Source organism: Petaurus breviceps, unplaced genomic scaffold (genome assembly GCF_028583685.1).
Source record: "Petaurus breviceps papuanus isolate PSGF00001 unplaced genomic scaffold, PetGlider_PUasm1.0 186, whole genome shotgun sequence".
In the NCBI taxonomy this organism is placed as follows: Eukaryota; Metazoa; Chordata; class Mammalia; order Diprotodontia; family Petauridae; genus Petaurus; species Petaurus breviceps.
The window spans coordinates 43548482-43565900 of record NW_027185798.1 but is presented as its reverse complement, the minus strand read 5'-3'; the positions used below and the strand labels follow the sequence as shown (position 1 = coordinate 43565900).

Genomic DNA, 17419 nt, shown 5'->3' with positions numbered 1-17419 from the left:
AAGGAACAAGGCAGAGACTGGGGGAGAGGAAAGGAGAGGCAGAGGAGAAAATCTTCAGAACCCACATAGACTTTTATTGAGTGTCCTCCATCAGGAAGAACAATGAGAGAAATAATCCTCAGCCATGCCTAAAGTGGGGGGGAGGGAGGGGGAAGGAAGCCTCACTCGCTGAGAGGCACTGAAAAAGAAGTAGGCTTCAGAGCTAGTTATATAAAAAATGCTGGTGGGTGAACCTTAGGGCAGGATATACAGTAAAGACCACTTCCCCTCACCCCCTACCCCTGGCTTCTCGAACATGGAAAGCACAGTCCTATTTCAGATGGGAGCAAATGCTAAACTCTGGTCCCTGTCCGCCTGAAGCTTCTTCCCCACTCTCAAGAACAGGAGAGCCTTAGAACACATGCGGCCTTGGGCAAGAAGGGACCAAAAACTATCCGAATGGAGTCCAATGGTGTGTAGACCTGGGTGGATGGGGGAGCTCAGAGGAGAGGGCAGCCCCGCCGCCGCTTGTTCTTTCGGACCTGCAGGCCAGCCCGGGTGGCCATCTCGAACACTTCTCGGACCCCCTCCTTGGTCTTGGCAGAACACTCAAGGTAGCCAAAGGCACTGATCCGATTGGCCATGTCCCGGCCCTCCTCTGACCTCACAGGTTCCTGGTAGAAGGGTGGGAAAGGTTAGAAGGGAAGCTGGGGCTTCCCCAGGCTCTCCTCTTGCCAGGACCTAGAAAACGGGCTTCTGCTAGGCTATTCCTTGGGGGCAATCAATCTCCCCAAGAACAGGGCAATTTGGGGAAACTCTTCTCAGACAGGAGTCTGCTTTGTCCCAGCCCACCCACCTTTCCACCCCCAGCATGGGCCTCAGCCCCTACCTGCTTCATCTTGGCCAGCTCTCTCCGGGTATGCTCATCCTGCCTCAGATCCTTCTTATTTCCCACGAGGATGATGGGCACGTTGGGACAGAAGTGTTTTACTTCTGGTGTCCATTTCTCAGGGATGTTCTCTGCACAGAAGACCCCCACCACCAACACGTGAACATAGGAAAGATGTCATCGTCTATTCCCATACCTGCCAAAATCCCAGGACATTACTTCTTCCCGTCTATGAGTTCAGGAGAGGGAAAAACTGCAATCTTAAATGGCATTTGGGGAAAGGCAAAACAAGTCCCCCCCTCTCCCCACCCCCCAAAATCTCCCACACAGCCCTGGGTAAATTAGAATCTGAAACATGGTTTCATTGGCTGGCTCTAAGGGTTCTCATTCTTGTACTGGGCTATCAGGGAATCTCCCACTCCCCACCCCACCCTTTATGCCTCACCAAGGCTGTCTGGGCTATCAATGGAGAAGCACATGAGAATGACATCAGTGTCGGGGTAAGAGAGCGGCCGAAGTCGGTCATAGTCTTCCTGCCCAGCTGTGTCCCATAGTGCCAGCTCCACCTTAAGGACAGACAGTCAGTGGTCAGTCCCCTCCCTCCCACCCCCCTTGGGAATCATAGGAGCATCCGTCTAGAACCGGAAGAATACCAAAGAGCCCATCTGGTCTAATGCCCTTGTTTTACAGATGAGGAAACTGAGGCCCAGGGTGATGGGACTTGCCCAAAGCTATTAAGACAGGAAGCGCCAGAAGGGTTTGAACTCTGACTCTGGCTGGCGCTTTGCTAAACGGGTCTCTAACTACTGGGCATTCTTAGTTGGAACTAGGATTGGAACGAATGACAGCTAGGGTAGGTAATTGTTTTCTGATGAACGAGAAAGGGTCTTTGGCTGTGGAATGGGATGCTCCCTCTGTCACCTGCTTCCCATCCACTTCAATGTCAGCGATGTAGTTTTCAAAAACGGTGGGGACGTAGACTTCGGGGAACTGATCCTTGCTGAAGACAATGAGGAGGCAGGTTTTCCCGCAGGCACCATCCCCTACAATCACCAGCTTCTTCCGAATGGCAGCCATGGCTGGAGCTGGATGAGACAAGATAAGAGTCATCGGGGGATGGCTGAACCTGGGAGAGCAAAGCTCCACTCAAACCCAAAACAATCCCTTTGAACCCTATGGAAGCAGATGCTTAGGAGTTGGAGGGGGTTTGCCCAGGCAGGAATGTCCTAGCTCCCAGCTTCAGACAGACTAGGGGAAGGGGGTAAGCCCTCCCAGTTCAGCTAGGATCACTCCCAGTGATTCAGAGGTAAGGAATCAGCCTTCCCCTAAGGCCAGGGAGATGTGTAGTAGCCTCAAGAAGTGCAGAACAGGGAACCCCCCAGGCTGAGGACAGTAGCAACAGGCACAGACCTTCCCCCGCCCAAGCAGGGAACACAAAAGAGGCTCAGTCCTGGCAATACCATCATCTCTGGTGCCCTGGGCATCTTGCCCACCCCCTCCCCCAAGGGCTGGCAGTTACACTGGGTCACTCAGCCCCAGGAGGGGGACAATAGCTACACTGTAGAGCAGTCACACACAGCATCTCTGGCAGAAAAGAATTCACAGGAGAATAGCCTTCTCCAGCTCAGTCCTACTCCCTGGAACAGCCCTTCCTGGCTCCTCTCCCTCTAGCCCCCAACCAACTTCAGCTCCCTCCCAGGCCCTGCCCAGTCCATCCGACACCCCTCCCTGTGACTCAGGCTAGGAGAGTCAACTTCCTGGGGTTTCCAACACCAACCTCCCCCAACACACATGTCCCAAACAACTCCTCACACCTTCCTATCACAGACCAAGCCTGGCCCAGCTCCCCCTCAACCAGTGAAACCAGTCCCTTTCTCCTCTTTCCCTGGGGAAAGGGGCTGACCACCTGGCCACTTTTAAGTTCCCAGACCTCTTTCTGCCTTGGGGAAGAGGGCAGCACTGGAAATCTGATGAGCTTAAGTGCATTAAGAGTTGGGGTGAAGATTGTAACCTAGCTGGGAGGGGCCCCAAAAGGATGAGATAAATAAGGCTTAATCTTAAGAGCTGTACAAAGAGAGGAAGACAATTGGGGGAATCTAGTTCTGGCGCCGAATCCCGCTGGTTTACGTTCTCAGTTTCACTTATGGGCTGCTGTCCATTACCTCTGCTGCTTCACCCCAAGAGCAGCCAGGCTAAACCAACCCCCACTAACCCCCCCTCCCCCTCCAAGTCATTTCAGACTGCCAAGGTCTAGAACCTTCCTTTCTCTAGGAAGAAACCTTTAATCAGAGTAAAGTAAAAACATTTCCACCAGTATGGAAATAATGACCATTAGGGTTAACCGGGTTGCAAGTATCAGGATTGGGGGAAGGGAAGGGAGAAGACTTACAAGTCAGAATGAATATTCAGTTAGTCCATTTCCAAGAGTGTCTAGAGGGGCAAAAGTGGTGTATTGGAAAGGAGGCTGGACCAAAACAAATTGAGGGGTGGCCTTCAAATCCCATTTCTCCTACTTGAGTGACAGTTTTCAGCTTTTATCTCCCTGGGCCTCAGTTTCTTTGTAAATTGAGGGGTTAAATTATCGCTAAGATTCCCTTATGCCTGAGGTGCCATACCATGTAAGTACAGAGACATGACCACACACTATAAGCATCACATGGATTCTTCTAGGATGAAAAGTGGGAAGGCAGGGACAGGTCACCCCTCTAAAAATTAAAGATCCTTCCTCCAGCTTTAGATTCAAGATTCCCTCTACAAACCATCTCTCTCTATCTCAAATATCAGTGGACAAAAACTGACCAAGTCAGCTGGATGGGAGACTTCGGATAGATGGGAAGGGCTTTGGTCCCCACTAAAGTGCTCTCACCAGCAAGGGGCAGCACCAGATTTGGGGAAAGCCCCACTGGGAGGGGGAGGACCCCAACTTCAAGCCACCAAGGTCCATGCTACAGCCTATCCCAGTTTCCAGGGCAGAAATTGGAGATGAAGGTCAATCAGAGGGCAGCCAGGGTCCCAGTGTTTTGAGAGAGTGAAGAGCAGTTGTACCAGGCAGGGGCATGGCTGAAATCATCTAAGCCATGTCTGGCGGGCTGGGGTTTGGTGCTACTCCCTACTCCCTTGTTTCAATTCAACTCCAAAATTTACAGATGAAGAAATTAAGGCCCAGGGAGGTCAAGGGGGACCTAGGAGTGACTGACCAATGTGTTCCAGATCTGGGGCCAATAGCTCCCAGTTAAAAGGCAGCAGGGCTGCCCTATTAACCCCACCCTTGAAACCTTAACTAGGCCTCAGTCACACAAACCCCACCCCCCACCCCCCAGTATGACCATTTCACTGGAGCCCGTTAAGGTCCCAAGGACTAGATACTGTCGTTTCTTTCCCTGGCCTGTAAGACACACATGGATTCACCAACACCCTATTCCAAAGAGGCTGCTTCTTGTGTTTCTAGGGTGACGTGAGCTGCCCCGACCCCCACCCTGTTCCACTCTGGCAGAAGAAAAACTCTTGGTCTCAGGAAAACACACAACCCTCACCTTTGAAACGAACTGGAGACTTTGGATATTGGGAAGAACAGAGCCTGGAGGCTGGGGTAAGAGAGGTTCGAATCTTCTCTCTTCCCAATCTTGTTATAGGGCAGAGGAGTTTTTAACTTGGGTCTGTCACCTTGGATGGGGAAAAAATTACTTTAGGAACCTCTAACTGAAATTGAGCATTTTCTTCCAAGGGGAAGGCCAGCCACAAACCATTATCTAAAAAAGAGTCGGCTCGTGGGTTACACCAAAGTGCCTGGGGGGTGGTCCACAACAACAAAAAAAAGGACAGAAGAAGGGGTTTGGGTGGGGGCCGAAGGGAGGGGTAAGAGGCCCTGGAGGAGGATGGTTAGGTCTTTCTTACCGCCCTCCCCCACCCACAGCCTGACCTCCAGGAATGCTCCAGGAGGGGTGGGGGTTGCATTAGGATCCAGCCTTCCCTCTGCCACAGAGGCAAGCACTCTTACTCCAGAAGGACCTTCTCGAGCCTGGCTCAGGGCCAGCCTATCCCCCACCTCGTACTCCCGGGAGGACTGCGCCCCTCGGCCCCACTCCCTAAGTGAGCACCATTCCAGGGTTCGCAGCCCTCACTCCGCTCTGAGAGCCGGGACGCCGGAGTCCGCTTCCCACTCAGCCCGAGGGGAAAGGCTTCAGGAGAATGGGGGGGAGGGGAGGAGAGGGTCAGGGGGCCCAGGCTGCAGGGGGGAAAGGGGGGAGAGGGGCTATCAAGGAGAAGGCGGGGGCAGAGACGGAGCTGCCCCTTCTCCCTCTCCACCTCCCCGCAGCCCCTCATCCCGACGCTGCCCGCCACGGTAGCGGCGTCCACTGGGCAGGGCATACAGGACCCTGGCCGCGGCCCCCGGCCAGAGCCAGGGCTCCCCCGCTCCCTACCTGGCATCGAGGAGTTCGGGCCGGAGAAGGAAGAAGAAAGCTACCGGGCCGCCCCCGCCCCCATCCCCGGGACAAGTTCGCTGGATCCCCAGCCCCTTTCCCTGGTACCTCAGGCTCCGCTCTACGCTGCGTAGTCGCGAAGAGACTGACCCGGGGTGGGGGCCGCCTCGCCCTCCTTCAGCGCCGCCTCGGGGAGGGGGCGGGCCGGGGGCTGTGTCGGGCCGGAGGAGAGGGCGGGGAAAGGACTGGGGAAGAGGTTGAGCTTAGGCCGAGTCCGCCAGGGACACGCCCCTCTCTCCCTAGCCTTCGGGACCCCACCCCAAGTCCCGCGTCCCGGTGTGCCCGCTGGTTACACTCGGGGTTTAAGGGGAGAAGGAATGGGCCCGGGAAAAGATGCCCGGACTTGGGGCTGGGGTGCCCCGGGGCACAGCCTCTGGGCGACTACGGGAAAGTTGGGAGAAGCTCTGGGCGGGGTAGGGTCCGGAAGCGGCGGCGGCTGCCCTCCCGCGGCCAGCTCAGCCTGAGTCCGCACCTGGGTCTAGAAGGGGAGGTGGGGGCTTGGAAAAGCCGGGGAGGGAGGCCGGCCTGTAGGTCACTCCCCCGATCGCCTTCCTTCTGCTGAGGACCAATCCCCTCCCGCTTTCGGCTTTTCCCCAAAGTAGAGACGCACGCAGTTCTGGGGGTCCGTTTGCTTTATTTACACACAGCCCAGGGTTCGATAGACCCGGCTGACGATCCCTGCCCAGGGCAAGTACTACAGAAGACTATTATGGAACCAGCCTCAAGGTCTGGGCTGGGGAGGAGCCGGAGTCTGAAGAAGCTGAGGGAAGAGGGGACTAGGCCCCTTAAGTATAGCTGCCGGGCCCCCCTAGTGGGATGACGAAGACAGAAATATCATCGCCAGAGCCCATTTTGTTATTGGGGAGCCGCCAGCCCTGCTCCCTGGAGATGCCCCTGGCCCCCAGGACCAGGGCTTGGGCCAGTGCAGTGTACCTGCCAGAACACACATTTACTCTGGTTACCTTCATGTAATGATAAAAGCAATGATCATAATGATGGTGGTACCTTACATTTGTACCATCTTTCAGCTTACAAAGGGCTTTCTTATTTATATCTCTCAACAACCCTATGTAAACTTGTAATTATGACTTATAACATTGAGAAGCTCAAAGATCTTGGAGATTGTAGTCTGGTCCTTTTATGGATAAGGAAACCCAAGGCTAAAGAAATCAAGTGACTTGGCCAAGGTCTCAGAAACAGTAGTAGAGCTGAGATTTTGTATTATCCCCATTTTACAAGTGAGGAGACCAAACCAAAGCAAGTTAGGTGTCTTGCTGTAGGTCACCAAGATAATGAGTGGCCAAGTGGTAAATTGAAATCAGGCCTTCTGGTGCCAAGTTCAGTGCTTGAGAAACAGGCAAGTAACATGCATGGAGGCATAGAATTTGACTTTCCTCTGTCACTTTTCCATCCAGCCTCACCTGCTGGGGTCGTTGGGCTCGTAGCTGGACAGTACTTTGTCCACAGTGGCAGCCACATCTTTGTCACTGCTGACATCCCATAATCCATCTGTGCCCAGGATTAATACATCATCTGGGCAGTGCTCATACTGGGTAAGGTCATATACCTGTACCTGGAGAAGTATAGGATGGGGTGGGTAAGTAGGTAGGTGAGTCATATAGAGAGTCACTGGGGGTGGAAGGTGGGAAAATCAGGAGAGCAGGAGAAAGGGCTAAGGAGGGATAGGAATTGTGTAAAACTTGAAAGGAGGCCCTTGAAAAATTTTCTAGACAAGTAATTCAATAGAGTAATTGTAGTAAGATTTGAGAATCATGGGAAGAGGAATGTTAGGGGCTCAAAAAAGGAGGTTCAGGGGTGGGGGTGGGGGGTGGGAGACCTGATGCAACTCACCTCTGGGAAACAGGAGAGGAAGGGTTTGACAGCCAGAGAAGAACTGGCCACTTTAAGATTATGGTCACCCAAGCCCCGGGTCACTCCAATAGTGGCCATTACCCGAGCCTGAAAGGAATGGGCACAAATTTAAATTCTTCCTCACAACCCAGGCCTTGTGGACCATCTGTACACACTTTGATTCTCTAACTCTATAAAAGACTGTTGATTATATCTCCTTGTGGCCCCCACCCCCTGTCCCATGTCCTTCCCTCCATCCACCCCCTACCTACCACACACCCACTTCCTCGTGGGACTTTACCTTTTTGCCTTCTCCACAAACCAGGGGAAACCTGAGATCTTGTAGTTCAATCTTTTTATAGGCCCTAGGGACGGGGAAGCAGGAGAAGTATTGCCCAGATATCAAGCTACTTCATCCCTCTACGTAGAGGCCACCCTGACTGTCACTCAGGTTCCCTGGGAAAGGAACATGTGTCCCCACAACCAACCTCCAGCCTCTGCCCAGGGCAGTGAGGCACCTGGGTTACCAAGGAAAGGGCCTCCCAATGGTGGGGAGATGAGTGGACCAAACAATAACCAGCAGAAAGGCAGCGTTACCAGCCAGTCATGCTCTGGTCCCGATACAGGATTCGCTGACCCAGCTCTTTTGGCTGGACTCTCCGGGGAAACTCGAGGTGAGTGAACTCATTGCCCAACAGCTCTGGTTTCAGGAATCCCTGATGGATTGTGGCAGGGGTTGGTGAGCAAGTAGCACCCAAGGGAACCGGGGGTCAGGAGGGTCCTGGGGATGTGTTACATCATCCCCTCACTCTTGCACATAATTTATCGGTGCAAGATAAATTTGTCCTCAGGAACAGCAGCGTGTGACTTCCTCACAGAGACCAAAATATTCTCCTTCCCAGCCAGCAGATCTTCCCTCCCTTTATCTTTTACCTTAATCCCCCCCTTCCTCAACTATGAATGAAGAACATAAAATTGAAATGGCCTACATTTCTTCCCATCACATCATCATCTCAGTTTAGACCAGGGGTGGGGAACCTGCAGTCTCGAGTCCCTCTAGGTCCTAAAGTGCAGCCCTTTGACTGAATCCAAACTTCACAGAACAAATCCCCTTAATAATGGAATTTGTTCCCTAAAACTTGGACTTAGTCAAAAGGCCACACCCAAGGACCACATGTGACTTCAAGGTCAAAGGTTCCTCCCAAAGTCAAAGGTAGACTTTCCTCAGCCCAGAGGGTAGCTACTCATTACAGCAGAAGTAAACTGAGTTAAAGTCTGTGTGTGAAGTAAAAGGCCTAGGGAAACTGAGGTCCAGGAGAGGTACAGGGGAAGAATGAGGATTGGGTCTCACTTACAAGGAGTTGCAGTCTCTGTCTTTCTGTCTCAGGGGTAAACTCCCGAGACATTGGAATGATGTCCCCATTTCGGACAATGATCGCCCTAGGAGGAGGAAAGGGAATGCCAAACCAACTTCAAGATCAAACCAATGTCCAGGGCTGAGGAGGCTTTGACCAGACCTCCCCAGACCTATTGCTCAACCCATGCCCTGCCCAGCCTCTCTCCCAGTGAATTCCCCCACACTTTTTCTGTCTCTAGGTACCACCCCCTTGCTATATATGATTTCCCATATCTCCCCTGCTTTCTTTAATCGGGTAGTTCCTTTGTTCTCAGTCGCTGACCTTTAGCCCCTAAAACCAGATTCCTCTCCATTCTCCTTGCCCCACCATACCTGCTGTCTCCAGCATTGGCCACATACATCTTCCCTAGGAGGTAGACCGAGACCAGGGCACAGCAACCCCCTACTGCATACTGATTCCTCTGTTCTCGTGCCATTTGCTCATCCTGCCATCAGGGAATAGTAGGAGAAGTGTAAAGGCAGAGAGTTGGAGATAAAAAGGATCATCTCAGCCCCAGGGAGGAACTGTGACCCATATCTGCCCCCACCCCCAGTTCAACCTGACTGCATTGTTGGCATGACAAAGGTGTACGATGCTGGGGGCTGGGGGGGGGGTGAGGTTCTGCTTAAGGAAGATGAGACAGAAATGAATGAAATCCACAGAGCAGGGGGAAAGGAAAGCAAACCTCTTCCTCTCGCTTTCCTCAATTCTCTCTAAGGCTGAGCCCATAGAGATTCTTTGGACTTCTCCCTTTTGGGAACAGGGGTCAGTCAGTCTGATACCTTCGACCAGCATCTGTCCTCCTCTCCCAGATGTACCATGACTCCTCATGAGGCCTTAAGTATCTCCCTCCCCACCCAAATACTCTTCTTGTCTCTTACCATGAACTGGAAGGCATTCTCAATGGCCCCCACCACTAGGCTCTCGTGGGTCACCTCTTTCTGCAATGGCCAACATGACTGTGACCCACCAGGGCATGAGGGTTCCAAGGAAGCAGAGGCCTCAGTAGTGGATGGGAGGCAGAGAGGGGGTGGAGAAGGGTCCTGCAGAATCTCCACTAGGCCCCGAAGCTGCTCCCGAATATGTCGATGAAGGAGTCTAGAGGCCATCTCTGCTGCCCCACCCCCTGCATGCCCATCAAACAGGCCCCAATAGTGGAAGTAGAGACCCTGGTGGCCCTGAAGAAAAATGATGGAGAGGGTGAGATGGGTAGGAGAAATTTCTAGGGGACCAAATCAGGTCAATAAAGGATGGGATCAGAAAAAAGCATCAAGGTCAGTTTGGCCAGGCCAAAAGTTAGGGGTCAGAAATCTGAGACTAGATAGAATCAAGGCCAAAGGTCAAACTAGTACTCAGATGTTGTAAAATGGAAACTGAAGAATTTTTTAAAAGGGGGATCAAGGCCAACTCTAGGACTTAAAAAAAAAATCCAAATAAACAGCAGGTAAAAAAAAAAAATCAAAAGCCGAAGATGAGAAAGTAAAATCTGAGAAATTACAGTTTGGGCCAAGGTGAACAAACCCATTTCCCTAGTGATTTCATATTTTAGAACAGTGGAAAGGTCAGGGGCAGGAGGAACTCACCTGGTCCTTGATGGATTTCCCTGGCCCACCCATCCTGGCCTGTCTGCCTTCAACATAAACCACCTCACAGCATGCCTGGTCCTCATTATGTCGACTCTTGCCTGCGTTAATGACCCTGCCAGGCCAGATTGACCACATCAGGCTGGACACACTGCCAGGGACCCAGAAGAACCTCCCTCCCCCATCGCATTCAGCCTGCCAGCTAAGTGTTGAAAGGTCAGAGCTGGGATACAGGCCAAAGCCGGGAACAAGGAGTGGAGGGAAGGGAAGTGTACACAGAGCTTTGGTTGGGGGTTCCACTCTCCCATCTGACAGAAGCTCCTCATACTATCTCCCCTTACCTCATTTTGACAAAGGTGAAGGTCCCTTCAGTTAGAAGGGATCTTTAAGGAAATACTAATAATGGGAGTGGGGAATAGAAGAATGGACAGGAAATTTTGCTTCCTCGGGTCCTATTTCCCATATCTTCCAGAAGGAAAACCAAACCCTTTCTGGGCTACAGATCCGAAAATGGGACGGGAAACAGTCTCTGGTCCTTTGCAAAATGGGGAAGTGCAGTAACTCAGTTAAGAAAAGAGGAATTATAGGGTGAGGGGAAGACACCCTTCCAGTATGCCCATAGCACACAGCCCATTTGACCTGGGAATGATCATGGGAGGAGGAATGGGGGCGATCATAACACTACCCCTTCCTTCCCTCCATCTCACTTCAAGCTTTTGCTTTCCCGTCAGAGATATTAAAAATGCATCCCAGGCTGGGAACCCACCCGGATCCTAACTCCCCAGGCCGAAGAGCTAGCCTTGGCTAGCTATCCAGCTCCCCCTCTCTCTCCACCTGCCCCCCGCACCTCCCGATACCTCCCCCCACCAAGAGAGCAAGGTTGAAACTTCGAGTCCTGGGCTATTTCTGGGTGTGGAGGGGGAGGGGAATGTCGGTTCTGAGGCCAGGAGTCCGAGCAGGAGGGGCTCCAGCCTAGTTCCTCTCTTAACATAAACCCTCTGTTTTTCTCTTCTGCGCTCACTTATCTAACTGCCAGCTAGCGAGCCGAGAAGCGACCAGTTTATATACAGGTTTTCCAGCCTCGCCTTCTGCCTCCCCGCCCAGGGAATCCCAGAAAAGAGTGAGGGCCGTGACAGGGTCCCTGAGTAGTGAGACTCTGGGGATAGCAGCCTGGAGCCGAGATTTCTGGAGTCGGGGCATCCCCAAAAGAGATGGGGGTCCGAGGGGCGGGGGGAGGAAGGGAGAACGAATGTCAGGATTTCAGGGACAAATCTGGAGGTAAGAGGAAGTATCTTGGGGTCCGGGCCCCCAAGAAACCATTCTGTAATGGGTCAGGGCTGGGGGCTCACTCGGCATAGCCCGTTCTCCAGGGCAGGTGGCGGCCTGTATCCGGGGGGCTCTGCACGACCCGGCCAGCGTGGTCTTCGGCTCGTCGTAGCCCCCTGGGACTCAGCTGCAAGAAGGTCGGTCTAGAGGAAGTCCCCCGGTTCTCCACAGCGCCCCCAAATGCCCTAGTTCCACTTTCGGTCCCCGCAGGAGGGCTCCGAGGTGTCACTGGGTGAGCAACGGGGTCGGGCGTCGCTGGGGTAGGGAGCTCGTTGGACCCAGACCCGGGTGGGCCCCCGGAGCTGACCAGGTGCGCCACCGCGGAACGCACTCGGTTTAGCATGCTGCTACTCGTGGCCCCGCCCCCAGCCTTGGTCCCGCCCCCAGAGCGCCCCACCCCCTGAGGGTTCTGGGAGGGAGGTGCTGACACCAGCGCTACTGATCCGGGATCGGGGTGAGCTCTAAGCTATAGCTAATTCTTCATCACTAGCTTCCGGTTCTCCCAGACCAGCCGGGGAGCAGCATCACCGCCAGCATCACTTAGTCCTGTTTGCTGCCTCCTCCCTTACCTCAGTTTCCCTTCACTGACCTGGGAAGGGAAATGGGTCATCTGTTTGTAAGAAGTGGCTTGGGTCTCCAGGTCTCCTTTGTACTAGGCCAGACTTCAACTAGAAGCCCCTTTCTGAGTAGCTGGAAATCAGAGAGTTCGGGAAAATCCAGGAGGCTTTTTAGTGGAATTCTCTGAGAATAGGCTACATCCGACTTGGAGGGGTACCTTCCTGAAGGCAGAGAGTTGGAACAGATTACCTCAGTGCCCTGAGGAATTCAGTGTCAGCAACCTCTGGGTGTGGGGCAGGCTGCCTGGTGATCTGGTGTGACAACACCTCTGAGACTACACCAGTATGTGTGTGGGGACAATGGGGGAGGAGGGGAAGGCAATGACTTTGAAAATGAGCAGACTAACCTGAATTAGTGAATTAATTGTACATGTAGTCCCCCTATGGTCCCTTTCCCATGCAGACCACCTCCTGTGGCAAGGGCTCTGCTATCACTCCCTCCCTCCCCACTCCCAAGTTCTAAGCCTAGCTACCTCCTTTCCTCTTGGTTGCCATAATCTCACATCACTCTATTTCCCCAGTATCAGAGATCTAAGGGGACCTGAGGTTTTTTTTAGGGGGGAAGTAGTATAGGTGATAACTGAAAAAGTAAATTCAGTGGGACATTGAGCCTGTCATGTAACTACCACTGGAGGGAGTTACAGGCCAAGCTAACCATCTTTGGTTGGGGGAGAAAAAGGACAGCAAAACAGGTGCAGAACAGAAAATCAGAACAGCAGGGACAGTCAGGATGGGGTGTGTGTGTTTGTGTGTGTGCATATGTATATATTTGTGTGTGTATATGTATATATGTGTGTATATGTATGTGTATACATATACATATATATATATATATATATTATATACACCCAAAGGATCTGTGATTTCATCAGCTTGGAGAACTTTCTCCACAATAGGTATCACAAATTTTCTACCATTTAGCCTGAGATACAGGAAGGTTTATGGCTTATTCAGGGTCATTCACTCAGGAAGTGTCAAAGGCTGGCCTTGAGCTAAGGTCTCCCTAACTCTAAGGCCAGCACCCACTAACCACTAAGTCATGATGCCTCTTCCCCCCCCCCAACTAAAAAGATCTTAATAAATGTCTGTTGAATTGAACTGAAGGCATAGATAAGAATGTCACTGTATGTCAATTTTCCAGAAATACCCTAGTTCTTATTATTCAGTGTTTCTGGGGCATCTCCCTCCTTTCTTGTGTTACCCAGCCATTCTTTATGCTTTACATTCCTTACCTAACTACAAGGGATATATATATATATATATATACATAGGCAGGACCTTGTAGACTTAGAATATTCAGTCATGTCCAACTTTCCATGACCCTGTTTGGAGTTTTCTTGGCAAAGATACTGGAGTGGTTTGCCATTCCCTTCTCCAGATCATTTTACAGATGAGGAAACTGAGGCAAACAGGGTTAAGTGACTTGCTTAGGATCACACAGCTAGTAAATGTCTGAGGAGGATTTCAACTCTGGAAAATGAGTATTCGTGATGCCAAGCTGCCCCATCTACCCACTAAAAATGAGGTAAAAGATACCTGAGCTGAATTTTGAAGGAAAACCAGTCATTCTAAAAGGAGGAGAGGTGAAGAGGCAGGATATTCTCTGCATGGGCCACAATGAGGCATGGAGTAAGGAAACAGAGAGAGCATCAAGTAAGCCAAGACTGTGCTGGAAGGAGAATAATGGATGAGAAGAGTGGTGGGGTAGGAAGAACTAGGTTGTTAAGAGCTTTCAATGCCAGAGAGAGTTTTTATTTGATCCTAGAGGTAACAGGGAGTCATTAGCATTTATTGAGTAGGGAAATGACTTGGTCAGACTTGTTTGTACTTTAGGAATAGCACTATGTCAGAAGGATAAATGTGGTTCCTAGAAGCCAAAGAACTTGCTCATCAGTCAGGTTTCCTCCCATAGTTAGGAAGCTTTTTGCTTGAGGTCGAAGATAGTAATGGGTGTGGAGGGAAATAGGGTGGTATGATCAGCTGAAGAGGCCCAGAGGATGACCAGACTGAAGCTGCAATCAAACCCAGAATCTTAACTCTACCCTGAAGAGGTTTTTAGCAGAAGGCAGACCAGAGTCTAGGGGTACAATGGCCAGGGTTCCATGGGGAAGGGACTGGAAAAGTCAGTGTAAGAAGAAGGTGAGAGCCTATCAATGCCCCAGAGGGCCTTGGTTGCCTTTTACTAGTTAGTTCTGATTTTGGCTGCTGACTAGTGCAGTCCTATAGGGTGTCTCTGGGCAGCCAGCCTCATTCACCCACAACCCGACTTATGACCAAGTTATTGGTAAGATCTACCCCGGATGGAGAACCTGCCGCCTGGGCCACATGTGGCCTTCTAGGTCCTTGGGAGCAGCCTCAAGTTTACAGAACAAATCCTTTTATTAAGAGGATTTGTTCTATGAAGTTTGGATTCAGTCAAAGGGCCAAACTTGAGGACCTAGAGGGCCACATGTAGCCTCAAGGAAGAAGGTTCTCCACCCCTGCCCTAGACAGAGTAGTTTTTTTTACAGATTGATTTCCCCATTCCCTCTTTTTTCTAGTCTTCATGAAAGTATGACTACAATTTTATTTCTTAAAAGAGGAATTTCTTTGGTTTCAAGAACTCAGGAAAGAAGTCTTTCACAGCTGTGTTCCTAAGTAAGCCCTGGGGGACTGCATTAAAAATACACGTCTATAAAAAGTAACACTTAAGTCCCTCTTTGCACACCCGCCCCCATGTTGCACCCTGGGTGACTGTCTACCTTGTCTACCCTTAGTCCCAATTCTGTCAACACCTCTTGCCCCTCCCTCCACCGCTCCGAGGGCGCATCCAGGAATGGACCAAAGAATGGTGTCATTTCAGAGTTGGAAGGGACCTTAGCGATCATCACACCTTGGGACCTGGAGACGGGGGTATCTTTCCCTCGAACTTGTCAGTGTGAGTTCAACTAGCTTGGTAATAAAGATGACTTCTAGCAAACGGGAGCAAGAGGCAAGGGACTGAGAACTGGCAGGGGATGGGGGTTGAGGTGTTCCCCAGTCCCCTCCTTCCTCGTGTGGCCGCCAGAGGCCGCTGCTACCTGGTCCCCGTTGGCCGCCCCCTCACAGACGCTGTCCGGCTGTCCCCGCTGTCCCGGCTGGGGCTGTCGCGGCTTAGCGGGGCTCGGAGGCGCTGCGCTGCGTTCCCCTGCGCTGTGCCCGGCGCTGTCCCAGGAGTGGTAGAAAGCTGCTGGCGGTGGTGCAGGGCTAGGGGAGCGGAGGCGGCCCGCAGCGGACAGATAACGCAGCGGACAGATAACGCAGCGGCTGCGCGCTTTTTAGCCTTTTGGGGCGGGAGAACCAGAGAGAGAGGGAGGTGAGCCGAGCTCCGCAGAGCTAAGCAGAGCTCCGCAGAGCTAAGCTGGGCTGGGCCCGGAACTCCCCAGTGCCCCGGGAACGGCGCCCTCGAAGACAGCCCGGCTGGAGCCCAGATGCCCGGAGAGCGCACGACTTGGTGACAGACGTCCAGAGGTTCCAGACACTGGCCGACGGAACGAAGCCGGGCAGTGCTGCGACTGCAGGGCGGCAACGGCCCGGTCCCGGCTACAGGCTCTCAGGTCCTTGGTCCTCGAGAGTAGGAGCAGGGGGCGACCTCTGGTTCGGTGGGCAGAAGCGGCCACAGGTACGAGTCACGAAGATGTCCCAGGTGTTGAGATCGGGGAGAGTGTTTAGAGGGGCTGGGACAAGGAGGGGGAGGGGAAAGTGGAGGGAGTCTTGTCCCATAGGCTGGGAAGAGACTGAGGGTTCCTGATGTCCCCATATCTAACCCCGAATTTTTTCTGTAAGGTAGGGCACTGTTAGTAATGATGTGTGGAACTGAGGAAGAGAAGAGGAGGGTCTTATCTCTTTCAGAGCCTGGGTAGGGATTTGGTGCCACGAGCATCACCCCTCAGAGACAGGAGGGGAAACTGAGGCATAAGTAGAACCAAATCTTTCGATGTCATAGCGGAAACAGCCCCCTGCCCCCAAAGGAGAACCTACTTTCTCCAGTTGTTAGTGAGAGAGTGAGTGGATAGGCGGAGGAAGACCGTTGCAAAAGGCCTCCATCGAGGGCACCAATCCATCTCCTTTCAGCATCCTTCCCTCAGTGTAGGAATAGCTTAAGGCCCCTTGGAGCTGGGAGGGAGGCATTCCTGTGCATTGTGAAAATTGGGGGAATAGGCCAGCAGAGAATAGGGGTATAGGACATAATCAAAATGAAACTATTTATAGGTAGAGGGGGAAAGTGACCAGAGCCTAGCAGAGTGGCCTTTCCGATCCACAGAACTCCTCCTACCTACCAAACTGTGTTGATGTTAACTCCCACAAATAAAAAGGAAATAAAAAAGGATTCCTAACCCCCAGCCGCCTTTCTCTTCCCTCTCTTCAAAATACCCTATAGTCTTCCTACTAGGGGTAAAGTGAAGTCTGACCAGCTATGGCAAGGTAGTGACTCAATCCACTACTCACTTGGTACTGGGAACAAAAACACCAGGGTTACTCCCCCAGCTTTGTGGTCTTGAGTATCATCTTTATGTTTTAATGCTTGCCACCTAGCCTCTGTGTGTGTGTGTGTGTGTGTGTGTGTGTTATGTAGAGGGGATCCCTTGAAAGAAAGAGTAACTATTGGGGGTTCTACTCTCTGGGGATCAGAGACCTTGTGTGATCTAGACCTCTAGAATAGAGTTGAGGACAGCAGGAGTGGGGTTAACTCAATCTATCCTTCAAGGAGAAAGTGATCAGAAATCCGACAAGGAATTGGGAAGAGATGGAGCAGAACCCAGTTCAGGGTCCCTGAGGGGGAGGGGCTCAATTCTTTTACTGGTCTCCACCAGGAAGAGGATCAGGTGTTTTCTGTTCTTTGGCTCCATTTATGTCTCAGTTTCCACAAGAATGATTATCCAGACAGCTCCAATCTATTCTATCCCCTCATCTCTGGAGAAACACAACCCTCTTCACCCTAGGGTAGTCATAAAGAATTTCTCAGTCCTGGTTCCCTAGATTTCCCATCCATTGGTGGGAGGGGGAGAGGAGATGCCCTCAGATGAGGATCAAGCATTTGACCGGTGGTCTTTGAGAAAAGAGGAAACATATACCCTCTCAGGGTAAAGGAAAGGAGCAAGAATGGTTTAGGACCCCTGGGAATTTTGCCCAGGGATTCGGCATCTGAGGGATTCGCCTGATTAACTTTAATATTCAGCATCTCACGACCCCACAAGTATCTTCCTCTTCTCTCCTGGCCCCTTAACATTATACTCAATCTCAAGTTTCTCTCTCTCTCTCTCTCTCTCTCTCTCTC

At 51.9% G+C, this 17419-nt stretch overlaps 3 protein-coding genes across 6 annotated transcripts in view; 1 reads left to right on the top strand and 2 right to left on the bottom strand.

Moving 5' to 3' along the window:
- Positions 1-53: 53 nt before the first annotated feature.
- RHOC (ras homolog family member C) lies at positions 54-5554 on the bottom strand. Of its 3 annotated transcripts, XM_069090356.1 has the most exons (6): positions 5398-5530; positions 4402-4531; positions 1790-1953; positions 1314-1434; positions 869-999; positions 54-653 (listed from the first exon to the last, which is right to left on the bottom strand). In XM_069090356.1, the coding sequence occupies exons 3-6, from the start codon at positions 1943-1945 to the stop codon at positions 480-482; spliced, it is 582 nt and encodes a 193-aa protein (XP_068946457.1). In that variant the 5' UTR covers positions 1946-1953; positions 4402-4531; positions 5398-5530; the 3' UTR covers positions 54-479. The 3 variants fall into 3 exon arrangements, with proteins under 3 accessions (XP_068946457.1, XP_068946456.1, XP_068946455.1); XM_069090355.1 differs by lacking the exon at positions 4402-4531 and having other exon boundaries at positions 5398-5554; XM_069090354.1 differs by lacking the exons at positions 4402-4531; positions 5398-5530 and adding an exon at positions 5290-5310.
- A 409-nt stretch (positions 5555-5963) lies between these two features.
- Positions 5964-11879, bottom strand: PPM1J (protein phosphatase, Mg2+/Mn2+ dependent 1J). 2 transcript variants are annotated; one of them, XM_069090352.1, is made up of 10 exons: positions 11530-11879; positions 10181-10295; positions 9479-9775; positions 8930-9042; positions 8556-8640; positions 7798-7916; positions 7502-7565; positions 7201-7308; positions 6771-6922; positions 5964-6282 (listed from the first exon to the last, which is right to left on the bottom strand). In XM_069090352.1, exons 1-10 carry the CDS (start codon positions 11847-11849, stop codon positions 6135-6137), a joined length of 1521 nt encoding a protein of 506 aa, XP_068946453.1. In that variant the 5' UTR covers positions 11850-11879; the 3' UTR covers positions 5964-6134. The 2 variants fall into 2 exon arrangements, with proteins under 2 accessions (XP_068946453.1, XP_068946454.1); XM_069090353.1 differs by lacking the exon at positions 9479-9775.
- Positions 11880-15278: 3399 nt separating this feature from the next.
- The window catches only part of TAFA3 (TAFA chemokine like family member 3), a 10135-nt gene continuing 7994 nt past the window's right edge, over positions 15279-17419 (top strand). The window contains exon 1 of the mRNA XM_069090350.1: positions 15279-15763. The gene's annotated coding sequence lies outside the window, so the exon portion shown is untranslated. The remainder of the gene's footprint in view (positions 15764-17419) is intronic.